At 41.1% G+C, this 26,096-nt stretch overlaps 1 protein-coding gene, 1 long non-coding RNA gene and 1 pseudogene across 2 annotated transcripts; 2 read left to right on the forward strand and 1 right to left on the reverse strand.

The window, feature by feature from the left end:
* Positions 1-7,392: 7,392 nt before the first annotated feature.
* On the reverse strand, positions 7,393-9,506 carry LOC109204523 (uncharacterized). The gene is made up of 5 exons (XR_002064016.2): positions 9,360-9,506; positions 9,101-9,160; positions 8,777-8,897; positions 7,833-8,034; positions 7,393-7,721 (listed from the first exon to the last, which is right to left on the reverse strand). It is a non-coding gene; the product is annotated as an uncharacterized LOC109204523 (long non-coding RNA).
* A 4,195-nt stretch (positions 9,507-13,701) lies between these two features.
* Positions 13,702-14,710, forward strand: LOC109204400 (trypsin-3-like; annotated as a pseudogene).
* Positions 14,711-17,473: 2,763 nt separating this feature from the next.
* On the forward strand, positions 17,474-20,425 carry LOC100707580 (hyaluronan synthase 1-like). Its single transcript, XM_003458426.5, is given in 6 exon segments — positions 17,474-17,550; positions 18,369-19,067; positions 19,165-19,390; positions 19,517-19,649; positions 19,785-20,326; positions 20,329-20,425. Coding segments are annotated over 5 exon segments (1,602 nt in total). The 5' UTR covers positions 17,474-17,550; positions 18,369-18,377; the 3' UTR covers positions 20,340-20,425.
* Positions 20,426-26,096: the final 5,671 nt, after the last annotated feature.

Here is a 26,096-nt window from a genome sequence, read left to right on the forward strand (position 1 = left end):
TGTTATAGAGTTTCAGTACCCGCGTATATGGGTGGCGTTCCAGCAGCTGGATTTCAGAGTGGAAGACCGCCGGGTGCCCATTCTACATTTTGACACCCCACACTACACACCTTTGTCCAAGTCATTAATCGACGACAAAGGAATTGATTTGAAAGACGACCAAAATCAACACATACCCTTTTTATACGGGAAGGTGTTTGTCAAGCTCCACTTCTGTCCGGTAAGACAGCATTTTTAAAGAATAAGGATGGCTGCCTACAACACAGATGAAGTAAAATATTTAAAATACTATTTGAATCAGGCTGGTGGTGAATTAAGTGGGTATATCGGGAGGGGCACGCAATATGGTGCAGGCCTGGGAGGCTTGTTCCACAGCTTGTTTAGATTTGCTGTACCGTTGTTTAAAAAAGGAGTCAGCATAGTCAAACCCCACCTAAAAACAGCCGCATCAGGCATAGTGTCTGATGTCATATCCAACATAACTAGTCTGCATCACCATAAACATGCTGGGTGTCCGCCGGCAGGAGTTGTGCATCCCGGTTAAATTGTTCGGGCAGGGATAAAGACAATACATTCTTTTCACGGGGACCTTGTCTCAAAAGCGTGAGGTATCTTTGGAGAATGTCACCATATTTTTTAGCTTTCTCATACACATCTGTGTCGGTTTCTTGTAACACCTGAAGCATCTCCTTGTCCAACTCATTCTGAGCCTGTTGTCTGATGGTACCTGTGTGCTGCTGCTGCTGCTGTTGTTTTAAGTCCAATTGGTGTTGGGGCACCAAAAACATCTTTTGCACATTTCCATTTTCACCTGTTTGCTATCAGACTGGTTATGAAAGGGATTGCAGCCCCTTATAATGGTAGTAAAAACAAGGATTGGTTGATTGTCTTTCTCTTTTTCAAAGGTTTGAGCTTTTTGTCAGCAATCAGTCTGATTATTGTTTTTTTTTTCTTTTTTTAGTTGTTTGTACTGTTGATCAGTAAGTGGAATGTTGCCTTGCAGTACGTTAAAGGCTATCTCACGCAACGCATTGATGAAATCTATGTTTACATTCCTAATAATAACTCTGTGTAGGCTAGGGGGTGACTTGTATATCAGCTCCAACAGAGACAGATTCCTCCGCATGTGTGATGACATCCTTTCACCTCTTCACTGTTTTTTGTTTTGGGATATAAACAACTGGATGGTCTGATAGTAAATTGGTTCTGACTCTTAAATAGTCCGGAGTCTTGGCTTTATAGTCTATTAAAAGATACCCGTATGTTGTGGATCTGGCATCATTAAACACTTCTATAAAATATTTAGTATTACCAGGAAACATTTCCCTACCTAAAAGCATGACCTGATATTTATCTCTTGGATTATTAAACAAAATTAGGTAGTTAGTGTTCAAGGAAATAGTTCTACTGGATTTTCCTCGAATAAACAAATTCTGAACTAGATATATACAACTCAAATTCCTATGATGCACATATTTCGTGAACACATTTTGTACTTCTAAATTGCTGGCAGCATCATTCATTACATCATCTATAATTAACAAATTGTTATGGTCTGTGGGCAGGAGGGTGTCATCAGCCAGAGATTCGGCTATACCGTTCACAAAGTTTATGTCTCTTATCTTAAGAAGTTGGTCATATAGCGGCTGCCAGCATGAGTATGTATATACAATGTTATCAATACTATGTGAAATAGTATTGATAACATTTCACAGGGTCATTCAACCATGCTGAATGGGTGCTGCAACCTACCATCATACCCCTAATCTATTTTAAAATCCATAAGGATGTGTTGTATAGTCTGAAAACACACGGCACTTGTTGTAGACCTCTTTGACCTTCTTCACAACAGTTTTATTCTTCAAACGAAGTTTCTTTTTATTGCATCTGATACTATCAGACACAGCAACTAGGTGTGAGTCTGATGTCTGATTGGCTACAAACGTGTGGACTAAGCCTTTCAAGGAGGAGCCAGTAGGAGGGTGACAACTTTTGAGTTTATTGCGTTCAGTGTTACACCTTTACATTTAACCTGTGTCTTGCCCAGTGATGTGTGATACGCATAGCATTTTGGCCCACCGGAAACAAATTCCACTATGTAATCCTCCACACCCCCTTCTCCAGAGTCTAATTCACTGGTGAGATCCCCTAGAAATGGCCCTAGAGGAGGCATCCAGTTGCCAGGGCATACAGTGAAAATGACACTATCCATGTCACAATACAGCACGCGTTGCTGCAAGTTGTCTAACAAATCAAACAGCATCAGTCTGGCGTGTGCAGTGGTGATGGCCCCCACAAAGACATTGACATCCTTCACACCGGATGCTCTACCATGAGCGTGGCGCCAATGCACCATGGCGACCTTGTTGGGAAAATGCCACACCTCGTCAATAGAAACAATTCTGTATCCTTTCTCAACAGTTTTTTCAAGCTCAAACGACATCTAGGTTCCCGACAACATCCTCTCACTGTCACTGTGCAGGCATGCTGTGTGTTGGTTCTGCTCTTTAGCACACATGCTGCAGAGTGGGAACATCAGTTTGCCGTGGCACCTGTAGGGAAGGACTGGGTGAAACAGACCTCTAGGTGGGAGCACTGTGCATTTAACAAAGGCGAAATAATTTTCTAGCCTGTCAAAGTTGTTGTAAATGATTTGCGGGTGTCCTACAGGATAATCTTTTTTACAGGGAGTGCAGAATTATTAGGCAAATGAGTATTTTGTCCACATCATCCTCTTCATGCATGTTGTCTTACTCCAAGCTGTATAGGCTCGAAAGCCTACTACCAATTAAGCATATTAGGTGATGTGCATCTCTGTAATGAGAAGGGGTGTGGTCTAATGACATCAACACCCTATATCAGGTGTGCATAATTATTAGGCAACTTCCTTTCCTTTGGCAAAATGGGTCAAAAGAAGGACTTGACAGGCTCAGAAAAGTCAAAAATAGTGAGATATCTTGCAGAGGGATGCAGCAGTCTTAAAATTGCAAAGCTTCTGAAGCGTGATCATCGAACAATCAAGCGTTTCATTCAAAATAGTCAACAGGGTCGCAAGAAGCGTGTGGAAAAACCAAGGTGCAAAATAACTGCCCATGAACTGAGAAAAGTCAAGCGTGCAGCTGCCAAGATGCCACTTGCCACCAGTTTGGCCATATTTCAGAGCTGCAACATCACTGGAGTGCCCAAAAGCACAAGGTGTGCAATACTCAGAGACATGGCCAAGGTAAGAAAGGCTGAAAGACGACCACCACTGAACAAGACACACAAGCTGAAACGTCAAGACTGGGCCAAGAAATATCTCAAGACTGATTTTTCTAAGGTTTTATGGACCGATGAAATGAGAGTGAGTCTTGATGGGCCAGATGGATGGGCCCGTGGCTGGATTGGTAAAGGGCAGAGAGCTCCAGTCCCACTCAGACGCCAGCAAGGTGGAGGTGGAGTACTGGTTTGGGCTGGTATCATCAAAGATGAGCTTGTGGGGCCTTTTCGGGTTGAGGATGGAGTCAAGCTCAACTCCCAGTCCTACTGCCAGTTTCTGGAAGACACCTTCTTCAAGCAGTGGTACAGGAAGAAGTCTGCATCCTTCAAGAAAAACATGATTTTCATGCAGGACAATGCTCCGTCACACGCGTCCAAGTACTCCACAGCGTGGCTGGCAAGAAAGGGTATAAAAGAAGAAAAACTAATGACATGGCCTCCTTGTTCACCTGATCTGAACCCCATTGAGAACCTGTGGTCCATCATCAAATGTGACATTTACAAGGAGGGAAAACAGTACACCTCTCTGAACAGTGTCTGGGAGGCTGTGGTTGCTGCTGCACGCAATGTTGATGGTGAACAGATCAAAACACTGACAGAATCCATGGATGGCAGGCTTTTGAGTGTCCTTGCAAAGAAAGGTGGCTATATTGGTCGCTGATTTGTTTTTGTTTTGTTTTTGAATGTCAGAAATGTATATTTGTGAATGTGGAGATGTTATATTGGTTTCACTGGTAAAAATAAATAATTGAAATGGGTATATATTTGTTTTTTGTTAAGTTGCCTAATAATTATGCACAGTAATAGTCACCTGCACACACAGATATCCCCCTAAAATAGCTAAAACTAAAAACTACTTCCAAAAACATTCAGCTTTGATATTAATGAGTTTTTTGGGTTCATTGAAAACATGGTTGTTGTTCAATAATAAAATTATTCCTCAAAAATACAACTTGCCTAATAATTCTGCACTCCCTGTACATTCACTTCATGTTCTTTAGTGTGTTTAGGTTTGCTCCTAGTTCTCAGTTGGTTTAGAGCAGGGGTCGGCAACCTTTAACACCCAAAGAGCCATTTGGACCCGGTTTCCACGCAAAAGAAAACACTGGGAGCCGCAAATACTTTTTGACATCTAAAATGAAGATAACACTGTATATATTGTTTTTTACCTTTATGCTTTGTGTGAACAACTAAGTTGTGTTGCTTATGAAATCCATGAAGTGCTACAGAGAAAATTACATTTTATTTATGTAATTAACACATTTTGAACTCTTAAAGAAATATAACAAAAGGAAAGACACCCAGCTGAACTAAAATGATCCATGTAGCAAACAAAAACTGTTGTGAGCCGCCACCCTTATATCGCCTTTGGGCTTTTGGAGCCTTGACCTGACTTTTAAAAAATAATTGGGGAAAAAAAAGCACTATGCTGCTAAAAAATGAAAAATAGATATTTGCAAAATTCTGCCTAAATATTTATTTTACGTGGTTAATGTGTGTGGCGGGGCGTGGTCTGCAGCGCCGCTGCAGGGGAGGCAGACGCACCTGAGCGGCACCCGCAATCACGCCTCGCCGCCTTAACGTCTGTGCTATCTATGCTGTTGTGCTGGTATGTGTCGGACTGTGAGCTGATAAGCTGCCAAGCCAACTTCCAAATTTGGCCACTCTGTAAAAAGCCAAACAAGAGAGAAAAGATTTGGAATTAGGCGACAAGGACCCCATTGCATCTCTGCAATTATTAAAATATAGTGTTCCTAACAGTGGTAGCATACGAGATATTGGACTGTTTTTTCTGTCACTACTGGAGTCAAACTCAGCTGCATGTGTAACATAGTTAAATAGAGTTGAAGTTAAATCCTGCTAAATGGGACATTGGCACCACCTACTGTTGTAAAAGTCACCCTGCAACATTTACAAAGGGCAAGGGATTCTAGGTAATCCTCAGAGTAATGGAGGATTCCTGTGAGGTCTCACGCTGACTGCCCACGACAAAAAACAAAGAACTTTCTAATTTGTTGCCTTTTTGTTGTGAATGCAGACCAGAGAAGACACTACACAGAGATCCCACATGTTTACAAGACATTGTCAAAAAAAAATCTCCCCCAACTGTGTTTTTTGATGCAACCAGTTCAGTTGTGAAAAAACTGCTGAGACCAAATGGCAAATCTGGCCATATCTTACTTTATCAAGGTATTCTGACAGAAAACAATTGCTCCAGTGTCCCAGTGGTGCAAATGCTGGTTAGGTGATGACAGTTCTGGAGCCCCTCTTCCTTCAGAAAGGTGCAAAAAATACCTGAAATCCCAAATTGCTCAAGACTCCATCATCACTCCAGATGAACAGACAGAGGAAAGTGAAAAAGTGGATTCAGTTGATGAGATCCAGACTGACCTATGACAGTGGGTAACAGAAATATGTGAGGAGAGCAGGTCACTTGCTGCAGCAAACAGGGATAGAGATAATATTCACTTTTCCCTGAGCTTATTCCCCATATAATAATACTGGCAAGTTACTTGCCACTCTGGACAGGAATAATGGTCCCTCTCTTCCAAAGCACCAGGATCACAGCAAGTTCAGCCACTGTAGAAGTGTGGTCGCACATTTTTGAAGCCATCCTGATAACCTTCTCCCACCAACGATGTGGAGATCCAACCCTTTTAGATCCAATTAAAATCAATACACTCAAAAAGATGCTCTGTAAAAGAGTAGAATTCTTGGAACAGAGTTTAATACACTGAATCATATGAACAGCAGAAAAAATACATACAGACATTTAGCAAGAAAATTACATAGCAGAAAGCAAGCAAAGCAAAACCCCGGGGTGTACAGCCTTAAGCACAGACAGTAGAGCAACACAGAGACGGACAGGAAGTAGCAGCAGGAGAAAAAGAGCTGGGGTGTCCTCTGGTCCTCTAGGGACCAGAGGACCAGTATCCCCGCCCCTGCTGCTGGGTAACTTTCCCACGCGCCCAAACACAGCTGCAGGGGTCAGGTAGCGGCCAAGGTTTTGGCCAAAGGCCAGTCAGGACTCTGACTACCCCTTGCTCTGGCTTATCACAATAGGTCATGACACGGTCAAACATCACACATTAATCCTAATTATTACATCTTATACAGCAAGTGGCACAATCTTATAACATATAATACATAGGTTACATGCTTTCTCATATATAAAAACACTTCAGTGTGGGTTCAAAGTATGTGTGTGTGTGTGTGTGAGTGATTATATCGTATGATATTTTATTGTGATGTGTTCAGGATCTCTGTTACAATGTTACTGTTTTGGTTGTGCTGCATGAAAGACGTTGAGCGTGTATTAGGGAAGGTTAGTTACCGGAGAGTAAATTATTCAGGAGAACTCTCCCCTTACATTAACTGCCCTGTTACTGTACCACCTTAATAAACCTCGGTGAAGCAAAATGTCTTGTGCTTAACACTCTACATGAAAGTTAAAATATATATGTTCAGTGCACATAGATATATAGTGTATATAGCTACATAGTTATACATATCATACAAAAATCCACCACAGAAGCTGAGTTCAAAAACATAAAACAGGGCCTTTTCAAACATGAAAACTTGCCTGTTCGAGTCGATTGCTTTATTGCTCGTCATCTTTCCTTCATCGAGGGAAATATGCAGATTTGTTCTGCAAAAGAAAAGACCAAAGACGAGGAAACAGTGGGATCACTGAAAGTCACAGATGCCAATTCTGGATCCATGACGACTCACAGTGCAGAAGACAAAATAAAAATGGATGCTCACCCATTTGTGGGATCTGATGCTGCCACAAACATTCCTCCGGCTGATGAAGATGCAGTTGAGAACTGGAGGGGCTGTTCCACCCAAAAAGGAAGACGACTTCCTACCTCTCTCCATGTACCGAATAGCTCCATACAGATGAATCTTTTGGGGCCAAAAGAGTGAAGGTGGGATTATTAAAAAATGGAAACCATCATCAGCCTATTAGATTAGGGGAATCAACGATCTCTGTGCTCAATACCTGTGCATTTGATGCATTTTTTCAGTGCTTGTGTTGTGCCTTCTGTGACAGCTACACATTTCACAATGCTGTTCTGAAAGACATTGAAAACCAAGTCTTGCAGCTGGTGAAAGCCATTGCCACAGATGGTGTGACCCAACAAACATAAAGGAGGGCAGAGCTGCTTAGTGTAATGTTTGAAGCTGTCCAGTTGATGTCTGGTGAAATCCAAATCGATGCTCAGTGCAATGTCTCCGCTGTAATTGCTAAGGCAATGAGGAACATATCAAGTGTTTATTTTACAAAACACTGCTCTTCACAGCACTGCTACCTCAGAAAAGGGATGAAAAGGGAAGAGCCATTTGTTTGTCCTGCTATCTGTGTCCTCAAAGAGTCTGGTATGGCTCATCTTGGCACTGCTGTGGAAGCAGGACTTGGCCTACCTGAGTCTACCTGCCTCAGGCCACTCTCCAATCAATCTCTGTGTCCATCAGAATTCAAAACAGAAGACAGCACCACAGGAAATGAGCACTGTGCAGGGACAATTACTCACAGCTACAACATTGGAGATATCGTGTGGATTGATACTGACTTTGCAAACCAAACAGAATTTCCATTAAGTGAATTTCCCTCCAACCTGGTTCTCCAAGGAAAGTCGTTCACTTTGAGGGCATTAATTGCTTTACATGTAAAGATGACTAGTGGTGGTTTGGGGCATTACACTGCATACTGCAGGAGAGCTCCATCTGTGTCGGAGTTCTATGATGACCTGGGAAATGGAGTGACAGGAGCATCTGAAAAGAAGAAAATACAACCCCATGCTGTGTTATACACAGTATAATGAGTGTTGCATGCATTTTTCTGTTTTATTTGGTTCATTACAGTTACATGTGTTCAATATGGCTAGTTTCTTTTATCAGTAAGTTCAGTTTTTCAAATAAAGTTAAATTTCAAAATTAAAAATCCTTTTACACTCTTTTCTTTGTCAGTCTGATGTATATTTGCTTTTACACACCCATTCACCTTCACCTGTAGCCTCTTGAAAGTAACCGTTCCATTTTTCTGTCAATAATTTTTTCTGTATTTGTTTTGTGTTGACCTCATGGCTTAGGTCAGGGGTCAACATCCTTTTCAGTTCAAAGTGCCCCTTTTCCCCTACAAAACGTGTCTAGAGCCTAAAAGAAGAAAGAGCTGATAAATATCTAGAAAATGAGTTGTTGTATCGTGAAAGCTTTGGAAATGTAAATAAAAATGTTTATCTTTAGAATTTAGAACAAAATGAATCATCTAACCTTTAATGGCAAAAAGTATTTGTTAAAATGAAGCCAGCTAAGTGAGTCCTTTCCATAAAAATGCAAAATTAGGAAAGATGGGCAACCAACCTGAAATTTACAGCAAATAGTTTTGAAGCTAAGAAACATTAAATCACTTCTAAAAGCCTTGTACATTCTATGAATAGCCAATGCAGATATTTCATAAAAAACAAACTGCTAACAGAGCCCCTTCTTGTTGTCTTTATAATAAAACATAACTTACTTGCTCTTATAAGAGCCACAGTGGAGGGGCCAGAGAGCCACATGTGGCTTTAGAGCCACAGGTTGATGATCCCTCGCCTAGGTGCTGTGGAATATTCAATTTTCTACATGTAGGTGGCAACCTATCAAAAAGCATACTCAAAATAGCACTTGAAATTAATGTGAAAGCAAACACATATTTATTTTCTGAGACAGCTACATTGATACTAATCAACATATATAATTAAAAACAAAATCATTGAGACAAAAATAATTTCGGTATACATGAATCATTTCACATGTAACTCATAGTTTTCCACAGAAAAAAATAAAAACTTTAGCCTACCTTGTGTACGTTTCTGGTAGCATCAGAAATATCGACCTTTCCGCTGACTAAATTGGTTTACTAAAATGTACGGAAACACACAAAACATTCTTAAAAATAAATACACAGCAAGCCTAAAAAAGTGGACAGTCTTCTATAAAAGTGCATAACTCCACAGCTGCTGAAACTCACTACCACAGACATTGGTGTTATAGCGTAGGCCGTAAGAATTAAAATCGTTATATCTCAGAAACCGTAGCAGCACAAATGATAATTTTACCTGCACAAATCAGCACAAACAAAGCACTAACTGCCTTTACGTTTCAAGTGGGTGGGGGGTCAGCTTCACTCTGCTGTGCCAAGGTAGGTGTCACCGACAAAATTTGTTCCCCCTGCGTCGCGAGCATTCGCTGGGAACGGAGTGCAGATCCAGTTTACTCCGCCTCCATTACAGACAATTAATCGTGGAGGTGAAAAAGTGAAAAATGGGTGTCGTTACATTACCATTCAGTTTGAGGGTTACAACAGAAAATTATATATTTATTGTTCTCATCGGAGAACGGGATTATTTTAACAAACGTAGTACATTTTGCCTGATAATTATTTTTATCCTCCTGTAACTTTACTGTATAAAGAGCGAAAACCTCCAAAGTTTAAGGAGCAGTTAGTCGTTATAAGAAGTGTTTGTGAACTAAAAATCAAGAATGTGGGATACTGTTTGTCCGTGATTTGGAGAGCGCAGCATGTGCTCCCGACGCAGGGGAAACAAATTCTGTCGGGGATCCGAACGACAGCTGTTGTGCAGGTGAAGCCAAAGGCAAGATATGCTTCATCATATGTTCTAGTCTTTGGCTTGGAAGGAAGTTGGTTTGGAAGCATATTTGGTGATGCTTCAGCCTCTGCTCTGCGTTTGTGTGGGAGCCCCGTCAAAAAACCTGTCCATTATGATAACAGTGTCCAAGCAATTTTTCTTTTTAAATTCAACACTGTTGTGATACTTCTCATCAAAGCTATAGATATTTTAATAACTGCCCTGTTTCTCAGTAGCACAAATTATCCTTTAAATTTTCAGTAGAGGGAATGAAGTTGTTTTCTGCATTCATGTTTTGATAATGAAATGAGAAGTAGGTCAACATTATCAGTGGAAAAGCAATAAAGCCAAAAATGTTTTAATGATGCAAATAATGTTGACAGAAATATTCACAGTAGTAATGTGTAAATCCCCGAGTCATTTCATGGGGGAACATAAGTGTGAAGTACTAATGACATACTGCAGCTTCCAGCGTCACTGTAATACACCCAGTATTTTGCTTTTGAGTGCAAAACAGTGTGACCTTGCAACTTTTCGAAACTCTAAAAAGGAATGTGTAAATCCCCGAGTCATTTCATGGGGGAACATAAGTGTTGAAACTTCTACACCTCCGTTACACTGCCATAAAGTCACAAGCAGTGGGAATCTGCTGTGTCTTGCAACTTCAAAGGTTTGTTGATCTTATTGCGGCGCTGACTGGAAATCAAACCCGCGTCTCACTTGTGCGGAGAGGTCAGGAATTTAGTTTTTCAAGTCAAAACTGCCAACCGTTTTTGCTCATAAGGGTAGGAAATGTTATTTTTTTTCCACGAATAAACCACACACAGGGAAAAAAGCTGCACCTCAGTAACCCAAACCACTTCCTTACATTTGTCCCTACTTTAAACCGCAGTCCCCCTCAGCAGACCTAGTGAATATGAATACTCAACCTCAGCTCTGTCTGACAGAAAACAAGCATGGCACTGCATAAGTCATACAGATCATACAGAAGTTTTTATGCTTTCCATATAATCTAAGCAAGCATTAGAGTAGCAAATACGGAAGGAAGGAAGAAGGGTTAGGGTTAAGAAGAACAGAAGATACAGGTTGGAGGAGGAGTGAAGCAGACTATGTGAGTGTCTCATAGCAATAACAGGGTGAAGAACTTGCCTGTGCTGGATGGGAATGCGTTATATTTTAACCTTAAGTGTATAATCACAGGGTTTGGGTAAATGGGCCCTAACATTTCAGTGTTTTCTTGTCTAGTGCTGATAAACACCTACGCTCACACATGAGTAACAGAGGTTTGTGTTTTTCAGTATATCTCTATTGTGAAATTATGACTCAGCAATAATTTAGCAGTGTTGGCTTGATATTTTTCTTTAATATTTTAAACTGGACAGATTAAAATGATTCACTGATTTCCCAAGGTACCAGACAGACTGTGTATCAAGGGCTTAATACTCCAGCAGCACTTGTAGTTGTGTCTCTTGATGGAAGTAGGTGAAGTTGTGCCAGAAAATTTTACTCTGTACAATATCAAGACAGGATTACTTTACAGGTCATTTTCTGGATTTATTTCTTTAATTTTCGGCGTGTTAGTAGATATTACTAAAAAGAACCAATGCAAGAAATACTTTCGAGGTCAAAAGGCGACATTTCAGTCCTTCTTCTTCTTTTTCTTCTTCCTTTTTCTGCTCCCTTTAGGGGCCATCCGCCCACATTACACCCGATCCCTAGAATCTTTCTCTGTCCACCAACCTTCTGCATGTCCTCCTTCACTACCAACATTGGGGTCATTATTCAATAAAAGTTGTGCATTACACATTCCTTATACTTTTCTTAAAAGTAATGGAAATTGTTGCTTAATTACTCCCCAGAGAAAGTTACTTGGTAAACTACCTATTAGATTACTTTTACCTTCTGTATTCTGTAACATGACCTGAAATGCATTGTCACATAATAACCAGTCGCACAAGCCAAACACAAATCTGTTTTCTAATGAGGACACACCTTTGATCTTTATTGGGGGTCTATGTGTGACCACAAAACTGCCAAAAAAAAAAAAAAGTTGAAAAGCAGCTCAAAGAGACTTCAAAGCGATTGTCACTGTGGAAACGTCCATTTCACCCTCTACACCACAGACTTCAGTCACTGCACAGAGACCTGCCATCTTCAGAAGTTTTCTGATGACTCTGCAGTGGTTGGGTGCATCAGCAGGGATGATGAAACAGAGTACCGGCCTGTGGTCGACTCCTTTGTCACGTGGTGTGAGAAGAATCATCTGCAGCTCAACATGGCAAAGACCAAGGAATTGATCTTGGACTTCAGGAAGACCAGGAAACACTGGACCCCTGTTTCAATCCAGGGGGTCAATGTTGACATTGCGGATGACTATAAATACCTCGGGTTATACATTGACAATAAACTGGACTGGGCTAAAAACACCACAGCACTTTACAGGAAGGGCCAGAGTTGTCTCTATTTTTTGAGGCGAGTGAGGTCCTTCAACATCTGCCGGACAGTGCTAAGGATTTTCTACGAGTCTGTTGTGGCCAGTGCGATCCTCTATGCTATTGCATGCTGGGGGAGCAGGCTGAGGGTCGCAGATGCCAACAGACTCAATAAACTGATCAGTAAGGCCAGTAATGTTGTGGGGATGGAGCTGGACTCCCTTAAGGTGGTGTTGGAGAGGCGGATGTTGTCCAAGATAAAGACAATGTTGGATAATACCTCCCACCCACTCCATGACATGCCGGTCAGTCACAGGAGCACGTTCAGTGAGTGACTGAGATTTCTTACTTAGTGTACTGTCTGTCTTTGTTACTGTTTGTACTGGAGCACTGTAACCAAAATAATTTCCCCTAGGGATCAATAAAGTATTCTGATTCTGATTCTGATGCAATACCACTACTAATATCACTACCATCTTGTAAACCTTCCCTTTCTTCCCTTTTCTGCTGTCATTCAGTCACAAATCACGCCTGAGACTCATCTCCAGGCAGCAATTTTCTGAAGCTGAAATTCTACCTTAAATGAAAAAGGATAACATTTATAGGTTAAATATTGCCACCTTAGTTCTCTTTAAATGCATTTTTTGCTGTCTTTGTGCTGAAAAATGGTACGAGAGCATCTGTAACCACATGAGTTTCACCCACATGCACAGTCATAACTTCCATTGACGTCACTCTGTGGGTCACTTGAAGGCAGTGCATGTCATGTAAAGTAATGAATTTTATGATAAACTTGCAATAAAAAGTATAATGTCACATGACTGTTCTGTGAAGAAAATGTATTGAGGCAAAAGTGAGCTTTAAACAAGAATATGCAGACTGTAAAGCATGGCACTCAAATTGTTTCCTAATCCAAGTTATGTAGTAACTTGTTATTGAACTGCTGTTTTTTCCTCCTATATAGTTTACATCAAGCACAGCATCACTGGGGAAATGTAACACATGTTTAGTGTCTGAGGCGTGCCTCCGGTGGCCTTGAGAAAAGACAGATAAGAGGGACTGAAATACCTGAAACCAGGAGAATTAGGGTACATTGATCTGCCAGCGAGAAAAACAGAAGGCATGCAGCTTTTCCTTCTCCTGATTCTCTCTGGAGGGGCAGGTATAAAATCTAATTTATAGATTCAGATGATGGGCACTCAAGTGCCACCAGTGATTAAGGATAGGACGCCAATCCACTGATAAAATAATTAATTTTATTTTGCGACTTATTTACTTATTTACAGGTGTGCTGAAAGGAGATAACAAGATTGTTGGAGGATATGAGTGTCCCAAGAACTCTGTGCCCTACCAAGTGTCACTCTTCACTGGGTACAACTTCTGTGGGGGGGTTCTTATCTCTGATGAGTGGGTGCTCTCTGCTGCACACTGCAAACCAAAGTAAGGCACACAATCACCATCAAGCCTGAATGCAAGCAGCTTTAAACTTTAAAATGTCTTTTTTTAGTGTAGAAACAAACTCTCAAAGTGGGCTTGGTTCTTTCAGCTCAAATCTAGAAATTCGTCTGGGGGAACACGACATCTGGGAACCTGACGGGACTGAACAGCACATCATGTCTGCTGAGTTTATTCGCCACCCTGACTACGATCCCCGCACACAGGACAGCGACATCATGCTGATCAAACTGAGTCGACCTGCCGCTCTGAACAGCTACGTGCGTCCTGCTGTGCTTCCTTCAAGGTGTGCCAGGTCTCAGGATGGGGGAATCTTCGTCCCAGCGATGAGGGCTGTAAGTTAAACTGTGCTATACGGCCTGTCTGTGTTAGATTGCTTGAACAGGCAGTCAACTCAGGTATTTTTAAAGATATTGATCTGTTTGTGTCTTTGCAGCAAGATACCCAGATACCCTGCAGTGCCTGGAGGTCCCTCTCCTGAGTGATGACACCTGCTTTAATGCATATCCTTTCCAAATTACTGAAAACATGATCTGTGCTGGATATCTGGAGGGAGGGAAGGACTCCTGCCAGGTAACATCAAAACAGGAAATGTTTATGCACCATGATAAAAAAGATGAACCACTGAAAAATCATTTATTTTAATTCCAGGGTGACTCTGGGGGCCCATTGATGTGTGACGGAGAGCTCCAGGGAGTTGTGTCGTGGGGGCACGGCTGTGCACAGAGGAACAAGCCCGGGGTGCACACAAAAGTTTGCAATTATGTTTCCTGGATTAAGAACACAATGGCATCTGGATGAACAGAAAAGATTCATGCCAGCTGGTTAACTTTAGTAAAGTCATCTACATGATGTGTGGTGTGTACATACATGTCTGTTTGTGCGTCATTTGAAGTTTCTAAAAAGAGAACACGTGTCTGCCTTGTGCTTAATATTTTCCCACACACGCGAGTTCTCTTTTAGACCTTACCTTGCAGTAAAGTGACAGGCAATGTGCTAAAATAAGTGTGTACAAAGTATTTGGCTTTGAAAAGCCCACTTGTGTGTAATTCAAACTTTAGTATGTAAGACTGTAAATCAAGATGTCACGCAGGAATTTTATACAGTGTGTGACACATGTAGCAGCCTCCCATGCCATCACAGCATTTGCAGTTACAAGCCCTGACTCAAAATGGCTTTACAATGAATCGGCACACAAGTTTCACGCTCAGGGATGTCTTAGTAGTTAAGGAGCAAACCGAGCACTTAAAGTCAGGCAACAAAAAATCACAAAGAGCAAAATATGCTGCCACACTCCTCTCTGTGGGTTGAAACTGTGAAGCATGTTGCACATAGGGCGACTCTCCATAATCACTGATTATAGTAGAGTGCTGCTGCAAATGTGGTACAGTCAGTTTCATGATGTATCGGTTTAGCGTTAATGTTAACCAATCAACTAAAGAAGTAAGCATCTGTCACAGCAGCACAGCACCAGGTGCACACATGGGAATGCTCGATTAGAAAATCCTGAAATGATTTAAGTGGATTTTGGTTTCCTGGGTGTGGCGCAGAGCAGCTGAGTGAGTCACCAGGCACTTGCTTGACCACCACATAAAGACCGGGACCTAACAAAGTTTCTGAGGACTTTTATCCTCCTCATAGCCTCCCTACTAAAACAAAAAAACCAAATGCTGTACGGCATGTGGAGGCTGACATGTTTTTTAGAAAACATGATCCTGGCCAAGATGTTTATTCTGGCAACACAGCTGTCTGTGTTTTGAATCCATCTGGAATTCCACAAACCATGTTTATGAGCTACTTAGAGGTTATGGCAGGTTGGTAAAGGCATCTTCATCCATCTGCAGTGCGCTTTAGAGGACACTTTCTTGACGTGACCACAAACTAATGCAGTTTAACCATCAGTAACTGTAAGGATTAGTCAGGCATATGATAGAAGAAACCAGTTTAGCCATGATCTTTTCATATAAACTCAGTTATGAAAAGGGATGGGAAGCAAAGGAAAAAACTGAGGAGCTGAGTGGAATAAAAGTAACATGTGAAAAGCTTTCATGAACACTAAATGTGTGCATCTTAATATATAATAACAAAAACATTTAATAGAGACGATAAATTGAACTGATAAAACCATAAAAACACAGCTTAATGTATACACTGATATCAGAAATCAGTATCATATGAGACATTGGCACACAGCTGGACTTCAGGAGAAGTTTAAATCGGGAGCATTGTTTGAAGAAGTTTCTGTTTGAACCAATAAATCTGCAGCACATTGTTGGAAAGATTCAAAAACATAACCACTAAGTCAAGCCTGTTCACCACCCCATAGCACGCATGGGCTCCCTGCGTGACATCAACTTCCCCGTGGCTGCTATTTGAGCATATTGATGGCTATGGCCAGCTCAGAGGGTGTGGACCATCATCAGTGGTCAACAGAGTTCCCTTAAAGAAACTCTCCAGGGATGTGATCATGTTTAAATCAAGAGTTGTAGGCAGCTGTGGAGTAAATCATCTGGGAGAGTTTTCTTCTTCAGAGAGAGCAGACAAGCTTTGTTTTCAGTTGTGACACCAGCACCGAACACACACACACACACACACACACACACACACACACACACACAGTCTGCCCACTCCTTCAAACGCTATCCTTGACCCCTGTCATCACATTTTTAGCCCTCCAGTCAGAGATGTGCGGAGGAGTCGAGGCAGCAGCATTTACCAAAATTAGACATCCTCACCTTGGAGCCTCATTTTCAGAGGAGGTCAATATGTTGCAAATCTTCATCATTTGTAGTCTTGTTAAAGCCCAACAGCAGCTGTATTTTATGATCCCATATGCTGTTTTCTTTCCTTTGTTTGTTTTGTTTTTTAGTATTTTGGGTTCTTTTAATATGAAAACATAGCGCAATGTAACCGGTATCATATACATTTTTTTTAAATCACAGCCTCGACCTTTTTTTTTTTTTTAACTTGGCTTGTGGAGTTTCAGAAAAGAGCCACAAGAGGGCAACATCTAACTGTGAACAAAACCTAAATTGAGCGAAACTCCTGCACACACGGTCACAATAGCTTCTGTAAAACATAAAAACTTAATAAGGGTTTTCAGCTTCAGTACTTACAGCTTCGAACAGCCTGATATGGTTCTTACACTGTTAGTGGATGGAAAGCTTACATCTGCACGCTACAAATCATTGTAAGATCAATTGTCACTGTAACTGGCATTAAGTTCGGTCTCACTGATAGACTTTGACTGTTTACATTTATCAGTTGATTGTCATTAACAAAAAAACGGGTAGAGATTTGTCATACTTATAACACGTATGACACATTAACAATAAAAAAGAGTTAAATACATATTTTAAAAAACAACAACAATAAGCAAACAGATAAATAATGTTCGGGACTCCGCGACCAGCCTTTAACAACGTCGGCTCCTGTGAAAAGCCCCTATAATGGGAAGCTTGGGAACTCCCTTCTTTACAGCAAACGGCAGACTGGTCGGAGGTCACTCTCTACACATCTCCATGGTAAAGAAAGAAAACAAAACAGCTGTATGAAATCTGCACAGTGATGCCCTCATGTTAAATGGACCACCGCCTTGCTCCTGACGCACGACTGACTCAGCGAGGTTGCGTGAGCGTGAAAATATAGGAGGTCCCCCTCCTCTCCTAAAACGAGTACACTTTAAAACTCATGCATTTCAAACCAAGTTCTGAGACAAGGAGAACTCCTGGTGGATATCACATAATTCTACATGCAGCCAGTGTTAACATCAGGTAGGGTTAAAAATGTGTGCTTTCATTATTTTATTCATGCTCTTATTATTATAAATTGTTTTAGCCTATTAACACATGGCTAAAATTCATTATTATTATTATTATTATTATTATTATTATTATTATTGTTATTATTGTTATTATTATTATTATATTATCAACTTTTCTAAACTGCTAATGACTGTGTATTATTATTATTATTATCATTAGTAGTAGTAGTAGTAGTAGTAGTAGTAGTAGTAGTATTATTATTATTATTATTATTATTTGTTTTTGGTTGGAAATTACAATAACATTTGACCTAAGGGGTTTAATAATAGTATATAGTATTATCCTATATTGAAATTTTTATATATAAAATAGAATTAGATACACCAAAATTAAAAAAAATAAAATATGATCAGTTAATTTTTCGTATGCTTTCGCTCAGTAGGGCACAGTTCTTATGATAACACCTAGGATTGTCAGCCATGATAACTTGATCACTGGTTAATACCGTGGAATTATAGATAAATTCTGTGGTGTATTTTTTTCCCCTGACTGTAGTTTGATAATGAGTCCCACAAGCATTTTGCAAAAAACATATATTTTCACTGAATTCTTTTTCTCCCAGTCTGAGTGTCTGTGTATATTCCAATGGCTAAATTTAATAGTATGACAAAGAGATCTGCTCAGAAAACTTTCAGTCTTTAACAGATTTTTGTCATGTGCTGCTAAACAGAAAACATCTTTCACTGCAATGTGTAGACATTTTGATTGACAAGCTGTCCTGACTCTATTTAAAGTTTTACTGATATGTGTTGTCTGTATCTCCTTAGGTGAAATAAATGGAGCTAAAACCTTTATTGAAGAAGCTGGGTTCAATAATCCGCGCCATCCTCACTTTTGTCTTTGCTTTGGCCGTCCTGGGTGTGATGGTGTGGGCCTACGTTCAGGGCTATCAGCTGCTGTCGTCCATGTATGGAATCATTTCCTTTGGCATTTATGGACTCCTACTCTCACTCCATGTGTTGGTCCAGAGCTTGTTTGCCTTTGTTGAGCACCAGCGAATGAAATCTCGAACAAAACCATGCTCCTATACCAAAACAATCGGCTTCACTATATCGGCTTACCAGGAGGACCCTGTTTATCTCAGAGAGTGCTTAAACTCAGTCAGGGCCCTCAAGTATCCCCCTGAGCTGCTGCGCATCATCATGGTGATAGATGGGAATTCAGATGATGACCAGTATATGATGGACATGTTCAAAGAGGTGTTTGCAGACCAGGATCCGGGCTACTATGTATGGAATAACAACTATCATACCTGGGATCCCACCCAGGTCCAACATGATGAAGAAATTGGCTCAGCAATGGAAGGGGATGCTGATTATGTGGTAGGAGAGGATCCACAGAGAAAAGAAGTAGAGCGCCTGATCCAGACCAAGAGATGTGTGTGCATCATGCAGAAGTGGGGAGGCAAGCGGGAGGTGATGTACACAGCATTTAAAGCCCTGGGGCCATCGGTTGATTACATACAGGTATCTACTTTTACTTAAGTGTTTCCTTTCTTATTCTTTTATGAAAATAAAAATGAAATGTTTCCAATTTTCAATGACGTTATGTCTCATTTTTCAGGTGTGTGATTCAGATACTAAGCTGGACCCTTTGGCCACAGTGGAATTGTGCAAGGTATTGGAGAGTAACCCCAAGTATGGGGCTGTAGGAGGGGATGTGATGATACTCAACCTTAAAGACTCTTACATCAGCTTCATGAGCAGTCTCAGGTACTGGATGGCTTTCAATATCGAAAGGTCCTGCCAGTCCTTCTTCAACTGTGTGTCCTGCATTAGTGGCCCTTTAGGTAAGGGGATTTTTTTTGTTTGTTTGTTTTGCAAAATATTATTATATTAAAGGCTTAAAAGCGTTGATGTAACTCATTGTAACCAACATCTTTTGAATTTGTCATTTCTTGTACTTGTTCATGCAGGTCTGTATAGAAATGATATCCTTCAGCAGTTTCTGGAGTCGTGGTACAATCAGAAGTTTCTGGGAACTCATTGTACATTTGGTGACGACAGACATCTCACCAACCGTATGCTGAGCATGGGATATGCCACTAAGTATGTATTTTCTAGATATTATTAGGCACAAAAATTACATAATAGGGCTCAACAAAGCTCAGTAGCTACAATAATGATTCTACAACATCAAACAAGCAGGTTCTAAAGGTCTGTTTTTTTACCCTTTTCCTTCAGATACACTGCTCGCTCAAAATGCTACACAGAAACACCCGCTCAGTTCCTTCGCTGGCTCAACCAACAGACTCGCTGGACAAAATCTTACTTCCGGGAGTGGCTCTACAATGCAATGTGGTGGCACAAGCACCATCTCTGGATGACCTATGAGTCCATCGTGTCAGGTATTTTCCCCTTCTTTGTCACGGCCACCATAATCCAGCTGTTTTGGACAGGCACTCTGTGGGACATCCTCTGGGTTCTGTGCTGCATCCAGCTTATCGGGCTGGTGAAAGCAGCCTATGCCTGCATCCTGCGGAGAAACATGGTGATGGTGTTTATGTCACTTTACTCAGCTCTCTACATGACCAGTTTGCTGCCTGCTAAGTACTTTGCCATTCTCACGATGAACAAAAGCAGCTGGGGAACATCAGGCAGGCGTAAGATTGTTGGTAACTATATTCCACTCCTTCCCCTGTCGGTGTGGGCTGCAATTTTATTAAGTGGACTCGGTTACACCATCTACAAAGAGAGCAAAGAGGACTGGTCAACTGAGGCTAAAAAAATGGAAACTAGATTTCTTATTTATGGCTGTGTAGCCTATGTATGCTACTGGGTTCTTATGATGTTCCTCTATTTTGTGTGGTTCCACAGAGCATGTAGAAAGCGTTCTGGAAGTTACAACGTGAGCGTATAAAGCTGGGCATACACTGTGCGATTTTTTTCAGTCGCGTTATTCAGCTCCTGCTCAAACTGTACGATTGAATCGCAGGGGTTAGAAGTTTGTAGGTCACGATGCAGGGTTTCACACTATACGCCCCGATGCTCTGATGCGACCTAAGTGCTCACACTGTGCGTCCATAACATGAAGTGATAACATGAAGCTTATAACACAAAATCTGTCTCTCGCTCTCTGTCTTTCACTCACACAGACACACACACCACCACCATCAACTTTTCTAAATTGCTAATGACACACATTGACCAGTCAGCTGTAATTGAGCAGCAATGTCCATCCAACTATTTTCACGGCTGTTGTGGTCGTGATAACTTTGTGAGGCCACATCGAAAAGGCTCAGATGAGCTTGCCAAAGTTGGGTATCCATCGCTTGTGTCCAGATCACACGCTGCACTGCTACGCTACTCTGTCATTTTCACTTCAGTTTCTGTGTTTGTGCGTGCAGAGTGTGAGAGGTTGCGCGAAATCTGCTCGTGGCACTGCTTCAACAGCACAATACCCTCACAAGGCGTGACAGGATTTCAAACAGGTTTGATTTTCTTGCGACCATATGATTGCTGATCGTGAGCTGGTCGTGTTAGTCGTGTTAATCGCCTGTCATTTACTACATGATGCACGACACACGATTAAGGCGAAATTTGGGCCGATCCCCAAAACTGAAAATTCGTCTCAATATGGGGCCAAAAATCACACAGTGTATCCTCAGCTTAAGTCTGAAGAGCAAAAGTAATTTATTGAAATTCAAACCTCATGTGTGTATTTATTTTGTGTCACATTATTGAAGGACAGGGATGTTCTACAACGCTGCTAAAGAAATAAAATGGTAACTCAAAAAAAAAGAACAGTACTGTTTATAAGATTGGAGACTGAAGAAGTCTCTTGGATGTGAACGTTATCTGAACGCTACGTCCAGATGAACAGAATCAACTTTTGGAGAAAAAAGAGTAGAATCAAAGAAAAAGAATCAGTGAAAAACATGCAAATCAGAGTGAAAATAATAAAATATGAAAAATTTCTATATAGAGACAAACAATTTATTTATATGGAGATGGTGTTACGTATTCTTTTTTAAATTACACTGAGATGTTTTGTTGTCTCAGGTTCTCTTTGTCAGATGTTAATGGAGGAGATGGGTTTGCATAATATTTATTTCTGATATCTGTACATATATATATATATATATATATACACACATAAACAGAATTGTGTTTCTTTGAATGTTTGTGTATGTCTATGCTGATAATTTAATTTAATTTTAATTTGACCAACACAAGTCCAGAGGTGTGTAAGGTTTCTACAGCATTGTTGGTTTCATTGCACTGGATCCTGGATGCAACTTTCTGCAGCACTGCAAGCTTACTTGAAAATAAATGTTATAATATACTGCAGTATGAAATTAAAACTGTTAAATTACTGCAGGATGAATCAAGAAGGACTTGATTAAATAATGTATCACATTGTTTGCTGTATCGAGAAAAGTGAAGTTGGGATGTACTTTGTACAGTGCACTTTATTCAATGCTTTATTGGAGAGAAAATTTGAGAAAACATATATATTTTTTATGAATCATCTTAGCAATTGTTTGTAATGGCTGGAATTTTTAGGAAAATGTGAAAAAGAAATGACGAAATAAATTTGTTTTATAATGGACACTTTTGTCTTGTGTTAAATCATGTTACCAATGGAAAACTATAGAAATGCTGACTTGGTAAATCAAAGAAACGTGGATATAAAGTTACATAACACAAGAACATTTCCAACATTCCCACATAATTCACAAAGCACCAAACCAAAGTCTTCAAACATCTGTGCTGGAAATGCATGAATCCAGGGTGCGACTATAGGGGACAAAAATCAGTCATTCACACAGTGACAGATTATGGTGCAAAGTACATTTAGGACTATAAATCAAACAAAGTTTTTCCAAATATGGCTAGGTAGTATATATATTTTTTCATAGATTCATTCCTGGACTGGAAATTAGATTAGCAGTGTACAGTACAAGTCTGGAAACACCCCTTGTTTCTTTATATTTTGCTTCCAAGGAGACAGTCTTTACTGTATTTCCTGTCTTTTTTCCTCTGTTCAGAGGTTACACCAAACACCTTCATGCAACAACACTACAGCTGTACTTTTCCAGTTATTTATAGTAACATTTCCCTACCGCACAGTCCCTGTCCCACCTCCTCCCTGAACCCTGTGCAGCATTCTTCCTTATTCTTCCTTATTTAAATTCCATCTTTTTATCTTTGTCAGTCGCTTCCTTTTCACGAATTCCAGAGTGATCCTACAGACCACCAACAAACACAAATGGTCATGAACAGAACTAGACCAAAAATTAATTTAAAATAAAGTAGCCAATGTCCAAAGAAAAGCACTGAAATACCTTCAGAAAGCCTGGAGACCTATTGCTTAAGACCACTTTAAAAATTACAAGAAGGTATTCAAAAAAGCGGTTAGCAAAGAAAAAGTGGGAGAGGCAAAGTACTGGAAGGCTAAGTGTATGGCAAAGAGAGAGGTAACAAAAGAAAAGAAAGGCTTATAGTGAGTTGTTTGTGAGGCTGGAAACTGAGGAAGGAGAACAGGGCTTGTATCAGATGGCTAGGCAGAGATATGGAGCTGGAAAGTGAACAGGTGTATCAGTAAGATGCAAGGATTAGATGTAGTGAAAGTAGATGAGAAAATACAGTAAAAACTACTCAAAATGGATTTTAATTGGTCGCACTCTAGAGCCCTGACTACATAGCACTGAGACGGCACTTAAGGATTTTTAACAACATTCTTTTAACTCTGGACTCTGGCAGCCCTGCTGCCCTTTTATTGTTTGACTTGTCAGCAGCTTTTGACACGGTCAACCATGACATCCTGTTATCACGGCTAGAATTTCATGCTGGCCTAAAAGGATCTGCCCTACAGTGGTTTCGGTCCTATTTGTCAGAAAGGTCTTTTCATGTCAATATGGGCCCCCACAACTCCAAAATAGCCCCTCTGACATACGGTGTACCTCAAGGCTCTATTTTGGGTCCTGCCCTGTTCGCACTCTATTTGTTGCCATTGGGCTCCATCTTCTTGCGGTACAGCATTTCATTTCACTGTTTTGCTGATGATTTGCAGATTTATCTACCTTTAAAAGCAGGGTCAGACCATCCCCAGCTCTTATTACGCTGCCTTGACGATGTCAAACAGTGGTTGTCATTAAATTTTTTAAAGCTAAATGAAAATAAAACTGAGGTTGTCATTTTTGGCAACATTAATCATATCGACAGCACTCTGAGTGCCCTTTCCTCGTATTGTAAAACACATGTAAAAAACCTCGGTGTCTACATTGATGGTTCTTTTAAATTGAATAAGCAGGTGAGTGCAGTAGTTCAGTCCTGCTTTTTTCAGTTAAGACAGCTAGCCAAGGTAAAGCCATACCTCCCGGCTAACGTCTTTGAGCGTGTTATTCACCTTTTCCTTACTTGCAGATTAGACTAATGCAATTCATTGTATTATGGTCTAGATCAGGCCACCATCCATCATCTTCAGATGGTTCAAAATGCAGCTGCTCGCCTGCTAACTGGTACCAAACGGAGAGAGCATATAACCCCAGTTTTAGCTTCTTTACACTGGCTTCCTGTCTCCTACAGGATCCAATTTAAACTTTAACTTTTTGTTTTTAAGTCACTTAATGCTCGAGCCCCTCCTTACCTGTCTGAGCTCCTCTCTGCCTATGCTCCAGGAAAAACCATGAGGTCTAGCTCAAAATTAATGCTGTCCATCCCACGGACTTATCTCAAATCCCGTGGTGATAGATCCTTCTCTGTGGCAGGTCCCAGACTTTGGAATAGTCTCCCCTTAAATATTAGATCTGCACAAACACTTGAGCAATTTAAATCATTACTAAAGAAACATTTTTATGCCCTGGCTTTTAACACACTATGACCCAAGCATTTTGGTCTTATTTGAATTAGTTTTAGTTATTGTTTTAATTCTTTTATTGTCCTATTATTATTTTTTATTGTTATTATTGTATTACATTATTGCTTTTTAATGCCATTTTTATATTGTTAAGCACTTTGTGCAGCATAGGCTGTTTGAAATGTGCTATGTAAATAAATTTGACCTTGACCCCTGATCTCTATGCAACATTGCAGAGGCGTGTCAACCAAGACAGCCCTACAACATCCAGAGCCTTCAGGAGCTCAGGGCGGACCTCATGCACCCTGGGGGCTCTGCAGCCAAGGAGTTGCTTAACTGCCTCATTGACCTCACCGCCAGAGATAGGTGAGCTGTTCCCCTCATCCCCAAACTCTGCTTCCTCTATCAAAGTTGTGCAAGTGGGATTAAGGAGGTCCTCGAAGTATTCCTTCCACCGCCCGACTATGTTCTCAGTCGAAGTCAGTAGCACTCCACTTGCGCTATACACAATGCAGGTAGAGCACCGCTTTCCCCTCCTGAGCCGCCTGACGGTTTGCCAGATTCTCTTCGAGGCAGTCCGAAAGTCTTTTTCCATGACCTCTCCAAACTCCTCCCATACCCGAGTTTTTGCTTAAGCCACGACCCGTGTCGTGTTCCATTTGGCCTGTCAGTACTATCAGCTGCTTCCGAAGTCCCACAGGCTAACCAAGCCCGATAGGCCTCCTTCTTCAGCCTGGTGGCCCCCCTCACCTCTGGTGTCCACCATTTAGTTCAGGGGTTACCACCACGACAGACACCAACCACCTTGCCACTGGCCGCATGTCAGACTAAGACAGAGCCCATCCCCAGAAGTCTGGTTCCAAAGCCCAGGTGAGGTGTGCTGAACTATATCTAGTTCTACTTCTCAGCCTCACGTACTAACTCAGGCTCTTTCCTCACCAGAAAGTTGATATTCCATGTCCCAGTTGCTAGTTTCGGTAGCCAGGGATCATTTCGTCAGGGTCTCCACCCCTGGCCAGCGCCCAGCACACATTGCACCCGACTGTGTGGACTAATAATAAGTTGTAATTATCAAATAGCCAATAACTTTGGCTTTGTGGACTGGTGCCAGCAGAACTACCTCCAGATCAACACCAGAAAAACGAAGGAGCTGGTGGTAGACTTCCGCAGGCACAAACATGCTCCCCTGCAACCACTAAACATTCAAGGTATGGACATTGGACAGCTACAGGTACATTGGTGTTTATCTGAACAATAAACTGGACTGGACTCATAATTCAGACGCCCTCTACAAGAAAGGGCAGAGCAGGCTGTACGTGCTGCGGAGACTCAGGTCTTTTGGAGTGAAGGGCCCACTCCTGAAGATCTTCCATGACTCTGTGGTGGCCTCAGCCACCTCATCCCTGTTGGACAACATCTCCCACACCATGCAGGAGACTCTGACAGCACTGAGCAGCTCCTTCAGTGGCAGGCTGCGGCACCAACGATGTGGGATGGAGAGATTCCGCAGGTCTTTCCTTCCTATTGCTGTCAGACTCCACAACAAAGTCGCAGCTGAGCAAACACACACATCCACACATGTGCAATAACAATAGGTGCAATTCTCTTTTTCTGACAACATTGCCTTTTATTCTGTCGTGTATAGTATTTTATTCTATTCTATTGTGTAAAGTATCTTATTCTTAATATCTTAT

The sequence above is a fragment of the Oreochromis niloticus genome, linkage group LG11 (assembly GCF_001858045.2).
Source record: "Oreochromis niloticus isolate F11D_XX linkage group LG11, O_niloticus_UMD_NMBU, whole genome shotgun sequence".
In the NCBI taxonomy this organism is placed as follows: Eukaryota; Metazoa; Chordata; class Actinopteri; order Cichliformes; family Cichlidae; genus Oreochromis; species Oreochromis niloticus.